Here is a 10690-nt window from a genome sequence, read left to right as displayed (position 1 = left end):
GATAATCTTTTGTTTAGTTTTAAATGTGCAAGAAAATGGACTTTTCAGTAACTGTATTAAGTAACTGGATATCAGGGAACAGGGTAGCTGAACCAAGAGTGTGATTGCTATTAGGTAACACTTTTGCTTGACAAAAACTGATCTGATCATTTTGCTGAGTTGGAAATTGGCTATGGGGAATGTGGGTAAGAGACTGGATCCTATTCAGAAATTCAAGAGTGAATACCCCATAACATTTGTGGTGGGTGAGGCAGGTGAAGTGTGGAGGAAATTCTCTCTAGTACAGTAGGTGCCTGCCTCTCTCCCGAGAGAGAGAGTGAAGGCGGGCTCCATTTCCTTTCTAAGCAACCATGGGTGGTGAGGTTAAACTTGGATGGCATACCACCCTGCCTAAGTCTAGCCAGTACCTACATGCTATCCAGTTCAGCCAGTGATAATCCCTGCCTGCAGAGGGCAGTCCATATGTGGCACCTTTGGTTGGTCATGGGGAAGGTGAGAAAGAGGGAAGGGTTGTTGTGACCTCCCAATATTTTCCTGCAGGAGCAGGGGTTCTTCACCACAGTTAGAAAACCTTTTCCACCCTGCCCTCTCACACACCCTAGTCCTTTCTAGGCTCCCAGTGTATCCAAGTGCTAAGCACACATTTACTTTAATCAAAGAGTCTGTGGATCTAATAATTTTGGATTCAACTATATGACAGCCTTCATAACAGTAAAGCAAATTAAACAAGCTGCTTGTGTGATCTCGGAAGCTAAGCAGGGTCAGGCCTGGTTAGTACTTGGATGGGAGACAGCCTAGGAATACCGGGTGCTGTAGGCTTATACCATAGTCTTTTGAGACTGAAGGTTGCCAACCATGTTTCCCCCCTAAGACATTTTTATAATAACACATTCCTCCCCAGTGCAGGAGTTGTGTTGGAGAACTCTTAGATGGTTCCTTGTGTTAACTGCAAACTTGTTTTACTGCTGTTCCTATGGCTATACTCAACTTGTTTTTGCACAGGTACATTTTGCCAGGGAGCTCTGTTAAAAAACAATGACAATCAAGAGGCTTTAGCCATAATAAAAATTAGGTTTGATGGCTCAGATACTTTGGCATATCTGCTGCATCCCTGAAAGACCAGCCCGGCCCTTAAAGACGTGTGAAACCCCATCATTCAGTTACCATCAGTTCTGAGAGAACATTTTTTAAACACACAGTGCTCAGATTGTTTCCCATGTGATCAACAAGGTAGAAAAAATTAGATGGAGGAGACAGGCATAAAAATCTGTTTTGTTTTAATTTTCAAATGCTAAAAGTGACATAATTTTAACTGAGATTTATGTTTAACTTTTAAATGTCTAGTACAGTTTGAGTATTGTGTTTCAAGTTAATCCCACAACATTTTACAATATCTTAAGCAAAACTTAAGCTGACCAGTGTAATAGTTGGTAAGAAGTGGTATAGTTGTGTAAGCCTTCCTATTGACCAGAAACACATTACCGAATGTGTACAGCTTGCCCTGTCTAGAGTAGAATTGAAAGGAACTGATAAGAGCTATCAAGTTTGAGTTATAGTACTATGTTGGATGTGTGTCTGGCTGACATTCCTTGCTTTCGAGAACAAAACAACTCAAGAATGCCAGAGAACTGACAGCGAGGTGGGATGGGTGATGCATGATTAATTTGGAAGAAGACATGACGAAATTCCATATTCTTAGGTCACCATGGATGTGGAATATGTGCAAGGACAATTCAAGAAGTTGCAAGAACAACGTATGTCCATGCAGGAGAAGACATTCACCAACTGGATCAATAACGTTTTCTACAAGCACAGTGTAAGTAGGTCCAGGGCCTCAGAGGAATTTTATCAGGGGGTACAAAGTTGGGCCCCTTTGCAAAGGAGGAGGGGTGAAACAGAGTGGGGGAGGGTGGTGACGGGCAAGCAGAATGGGGCAGGGAAGGATGAAGCAGGGTGAGGGGAGAGTAGAGACAGCTGAAAAAGACTTTGGAGCCTGGGTCTACCCACCCATGTGGCATCAGTAGTGTCCCCAGCATCCCCAGTCATGGTAGTGTCCCCAGCATCCCGTATGGGCAACAAGTCTGAGTAAATAAGAAAATGTCAGATCCCAGAAGATTTCTGGGCCCCCTCCTTTGGCTCCTGGGCCCAACTTTTGACCCTGGGCCCGGGTACAAATTACCCCCTTTACCCCCCTCTCCTAGGCCCTGAGTAGGTCCTTCATAAGTGCTTCAGATGTGATCAATTAGAGGTTTCCTGTCAATAGCAGTTTGGTCTGTGGTAATCAGCCGGTGATAATGTTTATTTTCATATCAGGAAAAGGGGAAAAGACTGAAAATGTAAACATTTGAAGACATGAGGAGAAAAACCAATTGTGCTTTTGTTCTTCCAGAAAAAGAATGAAAATGTGAGGACAATTGCAATACATTCAATATTTATTTATCAGATCCCAACTTATATTACATTTAGAACATAATGTGCATTGTGTATCATTTCGTTAGCACATCAAATTGTGCTTTGGTATACTTAGATTTAGGGCACAATCCTAACCCACTTTTCTGCACTGACATAGCTGTGCCAATGTGGAATGCACTGCATCCTACAGTGGGGAGGCAATCAAGGGGGTATCCTCAATGTAAGGGCATTTTTGTTACCTTACCTTGGGGCTGCATTGAGGCTAAGTCAATGCTGGAACATTGCTTAGAATTGCGCCCTTAAGAATCTAAGAGCCCTGCTGGATTATGTCTATCTAGTCCAGCTTCCTGTATCTCACAGTGACTCACCAGATGCCCCAGGGGGCACATTGTATAACAAGAGACCTGCTTTCTGTTGTCACTCCTTTGCTCCTCACATTCTGAAAAAGCCTACTTCTCAAACCAACAGGTTGTACATACTCATAATGGCTTGTAACCTGTGATGAACCTTTCCTCCAAAAATCTGTCCAATCCCCTTTTAAAGGCACCCAGGCCAGATGGGTGCCTTTAAAAGTACATCCTGTACACAGTACATCCTGTGGCAGGGGGTTCCACAGACTAATTACATGCTGGGTAAAGGAGTATTTTGTTTTGCCTGTTCTAACTCTCCCAACACTCAATTTTAGTGGATGTCCCCTGGTTCTGGTGTCATCAGACACAGAAAGCCTCCAATTTTTCCTGCTCTAGTTATTTAATTTAATATTTAACTTAATTAATCTTAATATTAAACTTATTAAATATTAACATTTAATTTTTTATTAAATAAAAATTTAATAACTATTTGACTTTAGTCTTCATGCACTGAAAATAGCGGCATCCACTAATTGTCCCTTACCCATCCATACACTGCTCACTGGCCTTTAACAAGCAAACAAAAAATGCAACCAATCCACAGTTTTTGCCTAACACATATATGCGCGCATGCATGTGGTCCTGGGTGCATGCCATGTGACTATGACCCAGACCAATCTCATGTTGCTCTTTCTCAGCTTGACGTCAAGACAGTACCAGGACCCTCACCTTGCTAATTGTGGAATTTCCAATGGCTCTCCTGAGTGTGGCTGCACCTTTTTAAATCAGTATCTAATCAGTAACCTCTTATCTCTACTTCCCTTTTCACATGCTGCAGTAGATGGAGCAATCTGAAGCACACTTTGAGAGTTGTAATGTCCCTCACATATCTAGGATCAGGGTTTCTTCCTGGTGTGCTTAAAATCCCTCCCCTGCCAATATCTTGCCTATTTCCTCCTGTTTGGGATCCTTCTAAACTCCAGGGGCTTCCGAGATGTGTCCGTATCTTCCACAGGCTGTTGAGTCATCCAAATGTAACAGCCATTATCTTGAGATGCTGCCCATTGCTTGAGCACTTTAATGTTCCCCTTGACCAGGAAACAAAGAACTTGACTTAGGACACAATCCAAACTGTGCCCTGGGCTGATGCACCTCCCTTGTGTCGGCCCAGGAGACCAGAACTGGACACAATACTCCAGGTGTGGCCTTACCATCGATTTGTGCAATGTGTCCTATCCTAATTTTTGAATCCTGCTGACCACACCAATTTGTCCCGTCCTAATATCTCAACTCCCTTCTAATGCCCGCTTTTTGGCTAATTAACACCCTCTTTATCTCTAGAACAACCAATGTGTTGTGCAAAGGAATGAACACAGAACTCCTTATCTATAGCAACTAACCAAATTTATTGCTATAAACACAGACACTCCCTGCAAGTCCTCTTGTCCAGAGGCTTTCCCTCCCCAAAACTCCACTTAACTCAGTGGTTAAAGGTCCAAAGCCTCCAGTCTAAGTCCAATCCAATCTCCAAAGCACAGTCCAGTCTTCTGAAGCAGAGTCCCTCCTCTCCAGCAGAGTCCTCTCCAGCAGTGTCTCCTCCAGCAGGGTCCTGGCAGTCCTCTCTTCTGTGTCCTCCAGCAGAGTACTGGCAGTCCCCTTCTCCTGTAGGTCTGGGTCAGGTAGCTCTCTTGGTCTGGTTCCCTCCGGGTCAGGTAGCGTCTCCCTCTAGGTCAGCGTCCCGCTCCTGGCTCCTTTGGTCCTTCTGAAGCTGCCTTTTATCCTTGGATGTCTCATAATCCAAAATTCAGCTCAGCTGTGAGCTACCTTGTTAAGTCCAAATTAGGCTCAGCTGAGCCATCTCTTCAGTCCATGTCTATTCAAAGTCCCATCAAGGTCAAATGAAGCTCAGGTGTCCATCAGAGTCCCATTGGCCTTGATTGATTATATACAGCTGTGGAGCCAGCCCTGCCCTTCCCAGAGCTGTCAACCAGCTGTCAAAACATGGAATCGCTGTCAACACCACATCATCCACCTGATGATCTTCTGATCTTCCATTACACAATGGCATTATAATATTAGCCGTTTTGTTCTCAATACCTTTTCTAATGATCCCAAGCATAGAATTGGCCTTCTTCACTGCCGCCGCACATTGGGTCGACACTTTCATCGACCTCTTCCACCACCACTCCAAGATCTCTCTCCTGATCTGTCACAGACAGCTCAGAACCCATTAGCCTATATGTGAAGTTTTGATTTTTTTCCCCAATGTGCATGACTTTACACTTACTTATATTAAAACGCATCTGTCATTTTGCTGCCTGTTCTGCCAGTTTGGAGAGATCCTTCTGGAGCTCCTCACAATCACTTCTGGTCTTCACCACTAAAAAACTTTGGTGTCATCTGCAAACTTAGCCACCTCACTGCTCAACCCTGTCTCTAGGTCATTTATGCAGAGGTTGAAAAGCACCCTATCTTTGAAAAGGTCCCTATCTTTGATGAGGCATTCCACCATCTTACCTGGTATAGATGTTAGGCTGACCGGCCTATAGTTTCCCGGGTCCCCCCTCTTTCCCTTTTTAAAAATTGCTGTGACATTTGCTATTCTCCAATCCTCTGGCACCATGGCCGTTTTGAGGGACAAGTTGCATATTTTAGTCAAGAGATCAGCAACTTCATTCTTCAATTCCTTAATAACTCTTGGGTGGATGCCATCAGGGCCCGGTGACTTATTGATCTTTAATTTATCAATTAGGTCTGAAACCTCTTTCAACCTCTATCTGACTTAATTCCTTGGTCAGGAGGGGTCAGCTGACACTCCTTGGTCAGGAGGGTCAGCACTATCTGCTCGAGGTCTTCTGCCATGAAGACAGATGCAAAGAACTCATTTAATTTCTCTGCCATCTCTAAGTCTCCTTTTATCTCCCCTTTCCCTCCTTCACCATCCAGAGGGCCATTCGCTTCTCTGGCGGATTTCCTGCTTCTAACATATTTGAAGAAGCTTTTATTATTCCCCTTAATGTTGCTGGCCATGTGTTCATCATAGGCTCTCTTGGCCTCCCATATCACCTTCTTACATTTCTTTTGCCACAGTTTATTTTCCTTTTTATTCTCCTCATTAGGGCAAGACTTCCATTTATGGAAGGAAGCTACCTTGCTCTTTATGGCCTCTCTAACGGCTTGTTAGCCATGCGGGCACCCTCCTGGACTTAGTGGAGCCCTTCTTTCTTTGCGGTATACACTTCTGCTGGGCCTCTATTACTGTTGTTTTAAGCAGCCTCCATGCACTCTGGAGAGACTGGACTCTTTTTACCTGCCCTTTCAACCTCCTTCTAACCAGCCTCCTCATTTGAGGGAAGTTCGCTCGTCGGAAGTCAAGGGTTTTTGTGTCAGATTTACCCGGTATTCTTCCCCCAACGTGCATGTCGAAACGGATCGCAGCATGATCACTGTTCCCCAATGGCTCAGTAACATTGTCATCTCTAACCAGGTCCTGAGTACCGCACAATTCAGAGTCACCTGTCTAGTGGGCTCCATGACTAGCTGCTCTAAGGCACAGTCATTTAACATGTCAAGAAATCTGGTCTCCTTTTCGTGACCAGAACACAAATTGACCCAGTCGATGTGAGGATAATTGAAGTCCCTCATGATTACAACCCTGTCCCTCCTTGTCACCTCCCTGATCTGTTTCCTCATTTCAAGATCCCCTTCTGGTTTCTGATCTGGAGGACAATAGTACGCCCCCAGTATTACATCACTCCTCAGACCTGGTAATTTAACCCACAGAGATTCTATGGTGGAGTCGGACCCGAGAATGCTACCTTTGAGGTTCTGGCTTTCAGCTTCCTACCTAATAGCCCAAATTTGGCCTCCAGGACTTCCTGGCTACACTTGCCCACATTGTTGGTGCCGACATGCACCACAACCACTACCTCCTCCCCAGCACTATCTACCAGCCTGTCTACACGAGAAGTGATGTCTGCAACCTTCGCACCAGGCAGGCAAGTTGGCATGAGGTCCTCACATCCGTCGCAAACCCCCCTCTCTATGTTTCTAATAATCAAATCCCCCACTATAAGAAACCCCCGACCCCCCTCCCACTGAAGAGTATCCTGAGTGCGTTCGGATACAGGTTTGTCCCGTGGAGAAGGGGTCCGCCCTAGGGGATTGTTTCCCTCCTCTCCAGGATGACGTCTCCAGCCCTGAGATTTCCCACCCGGGTAGCTGAGGAGCTGCATGCCTGAGGGTGGGACGAAGCCCAATCGTCCCCGGAAGTCTCCCCATGGTCCTTCTCTGCCTGCCTCTGCTTCTCCAGGTCTGCCACCAAGGCTTCAAGGGAGCGGACACATTCCCTGAGTCCCTGGAGCTCCGCGCACCGAAGACACACCATAAGAACATAAGAACATAAGAACAGCCCCACTGGATCAGGCCATAGGCCCATCTAGTCCAGCTTCCTGTATCTCACAGCGGTCCACCAAATGCCCCAGGGAGCACACCAGGTATCAACAGACCTCATCCTGGTGCTCTCCCCTACATCTGGCATTCTGACTTAACCCATTCCTAAAATCAGGAGGTTGCGCATACACATCATCGCTTGTACCCCATAATGGATTTTTCCTCCAGAAACTCGTCCAATCCCCTTTTAAAGGCGTCTAGGCTAGATGCCAGCACCACATCCTGTGGCAAGGAGTTCCACAGACCGACCACGCGCTGAGTAAAGAAATATTTTCTTTTGTCTGTCCTAACCCGCCCAACACTCAATTTTAGTGGATGTCCCCTGGTTCTGGTATTATGTGAGAGTGTAAAGAGCATCTCCCTATCCACTCTGTCCATCCCCTGCATAATTTTGTATGTCTCAATCATGTCCCCCCTCAAGCGTCGCTTTTCTAGGCTGAAGAGGCCCAAACGCCGTAGCCTTTCCTCATAAGGAAGGTGCCCCAGCCCCGTAATCATCTTAGTCGCTCTCTTTTGCACCTTTTCCATTTCCACTATGTCTTTTTTGAGATGCGGCGACCAGAACTGGACACAATACTCCAGGTGTGGCCTTACCATAGATTTGTACAATGGCATTATAATACTAACCGTTTTGTTCTCAATACCCTTCCTAATGATCCCAAGCATAGAATTGGCCTTCTTCACTGCCACCGCACATTGGGTCGACACTTTCATCGACCTGTCCACCACCACCCCAAGATCTCTCTCCTGATCTGTCACAGACAGCTCAGAACCCATCAGCCTATATCTAAAGTTTTGATTTTTTGCCCCAATGTGCATGACTTTACACTTACTGACATTGAAGCGCATCTGCCATTTTGCTGCCCATTCTGCCAGTCTGGAGAGATCCTTCTGGAGCTCCTCACAATCACTTCTGGTCTTTACCACTCGGAAAAGTTTGGTGTCATCTGCAAACTTAGCCACTTCACTGCTCAACCCTGTCTCCAGGTCATTTATGAAGAGGTTGAAAAGCACCGGTCCCAGGACAGATCCTTGGGGCACACCGCTTTTCACCTCTCTCCATTGTGAAAATTGCCCATTGACACCCACTCTCTGCTTCCTGGCCTCCAACCAGTTCTCAATCCACGAGAGGACCTGTCCTCTAATTCCCTGACTGTGGAGTTTTTTCAGTAGCCTTTGGTGAGGGACCGTGTCAAACGCCTTCTGAAAGTCCAGATATATAATGTCCACGGGTTCTCCCGCATCCACATGCCTGTTGACCTTTTCAAAGAATTCTATAAGGTTTGTGAGGCAAGACTTACCCTTACAGAAGCCATGCTGACTCTCCCTCAGCAAGGCCTGTTCATCTATGTGTTTTGAGATCCTATCTTTGATGAGGCATTCCACCATCTTACCCGGTATAGATGTTAGGCTGACCGGCCTATAGTTTCCCGGGTCCCCCCTCTTTCCCTTTTTAAAAATAGGCGTGACATTTGCTATCCTCCAATCTTCTGGTACCGTGGCCGTTTTGAGGGACAAGTTGCATACCTTAGTCAAGAGATCTGCAACTTCATTCTTCAATTCCTTAATAACCCTTGGGTGTATGCCATCAGGGCCCGGTGACTTATTGATCTTTAATTTATCAATGAGGTCTGAAACATCTTCTCTTTTAACCTCTATCTGACTTAACTCCTCGGTTAGGAGGGGCCGTTCGGGCAGCGGTATCTGCCCGAGGTCTTCTGCCGTGAAGACAGATGCAAAGAACTCATTTAATTTCTCTGCCATCTCTAAGTCTCCTTTTATCTCCCCTTTCCCTCCCTCACCATCCAGAGGGCCAACCGCTTCTCTGGCGGGTTTCCTGCTTCTAACATATTTGAAGAAGCTTTTATTATTCCCCTTAATGTTGCTGGCCATGCGTTCCTCATAGTCTCGCTTGGCCTCCCCTATCACCTTCTTACATTTCTTTTGCCACAGTTTATGTTCCTTTTTATTCTCTTCATTAGGGCAAGACTTCCATTTATGGAAGGAAGCTTCCTTGCCCTTCACAGCCTCTCTAACTTGGCTGGTTAGCCATGCGGGCACCCTCCTGGATTTAGTGGAACCCTTCTTTCTTTGCGGTATACACCTCTGCTGGGCCTCTATTACTGTTGTTTTAAGCAGCCTCCATGCACTCTGGAGAGACTGGACTCTTTTTACCCTCCCTTTCAACCTCCTTCTAACCAGCCTCCTCATTTGAGGGAAGTCCGCCCGTCGGAAGTCAAGGGTTTTTGTTAGAGATTTGCCTGGTATTCTTCCCCCAACGTGCACGTCAAAACGGATCGCAGCATGATCACTGTTCCCCAATGGCTCAGTAACGTTTACATCTCTAACCAGGTCCTGCGTACCGCACAAAATTAAATCCAGAGTCACCTGTCCTCTGGTGGGCTCCGTGACTAGCTGATCTAAGCCACAGTCATTAAGCACGTCAAGAAATCCAGTTTCCTTATCGTGACCAGAACACAAATTGACCCAGTCAATATGAGGATAATTGAAGTCCCCCATGATTACAACCCTGTCCTTCCTTGTCACCTCCCTGATCTGTTTCCTCATTTCAAGGTCCCCATCAGATTTCTGGTCTGGAGGACGATAGCACACCCCCAGTATTACATCGCTGCTCAAGCCTGGTAATTTAACCCACAGAGATTCTACGGTGGAGTCGGACCCACCTTCAATCTCTACTTTGCTGGATTCTATCCCTTCCTTAACATAAAGGGCCACCCCACCTCCAACACGCCCCTGCCTGTCCCTCCTGTAGAGTTTATAGCCCGGGATTGCGGTATCCCACTGATTCTCCGCATTCCACCAGGTTTCCGTTATGCCCACTATGTCAATATTTTCCCTTGTCACCAGACATTCCAGTTCTCCCACCTTTGCTCGTAGACTTCGGGCATTCGCATAAAAGCATTTATACACGGAATGCCCCAGGACGGGCTGCTTATTCGCTCCTTTGTCCCCGCATCCTCTCATTGTGCCAAACCGTCTATCACATCCCATCTCCCTACCTTTCCCAATTTCTTCTCCTACCCTGCCTTTGTCTTGTTGTTCTCTAACCTCCCCATCCTCATCCCATAGGGATGAGGAGTCCCGAACCGGATGCCCCTCGGCTCCTGTCGGCCTTCCCCCAGGGATCAGTTTAAAAGCTGCTCTGCCACCTTTTTAATGTTATGCGCCAGCAGTCTGGTTCCGTTCTGGTTCAAATGGAGCCCGTCCCTCTTGTACAGGCCCCGCTTGTCCCAAAACGTTCCCCAGTGCCTAACGAATCTAAACCCCTCCTCCCTACACCACCGTCTCATCCACGCATTGAGACCCCTGATCTCCGCCTGCCTAGCTGGCCCTGCGCGTGGAACAGGTAGCACTTCAGAGAACGCTACCTTTGAGGTCCTGGCTTTCAGCTTCCTGCCTAAAAGCCTAAATTTGGCCTCCAGGACCTCCCAGCTACACTTGCCCACGTCGTTGGT

The 10690-nt window shown here is 46.6% G+C and overlaps 1 protein-coding gene across 1 annotated transcript in view; it reads left to right on the top strand.

Annotated features, from left to right (window-relative positions):
• Positions 1 to 483: 483 nt before the first annotated feature.
• SPTBN5 (spectrin beta, non-erythrocytic 5) overlaps positions 484 to 10690 on the top strand; it is a 137645-nt gene continuing 127438 nt past the window's right edge. Inside the window, exons 1-2 of the mRNA XM_066614727.1 lie at positions 484 to 492; positions 1700 to 1816. Coding sequence (XP_066470824.1) covers positions 484 to 492; positions 1700 to 1816 — 126 coding nt within the window. The remainder of the gene's footprint in view (positions 493 to 1699; positions 1817 to 10690) is intronic.

The sequence above is a fragment of the Tiliqua scincoides genome, chromosome 1 (genome assembly GCF_035046505.1).
Source record: "Tiliqua scincoides isolate rTilSci1 chromosome 1, rTilSci1.hap2, whole genome shotgun sequence".
In the NCBI taxonomy this organism is placed as follows: domain Eukaryota; kingdom Metazoa; phylum Chordata; class Lepidosauria; order Squamata; family Scincidae; genus Tiliqua; species Tiliqua scincoides.
Note: the sequence above shows the minus strand (reverse complement) of the source record. Positions and strands in the feature narration are given on the sequence as shown.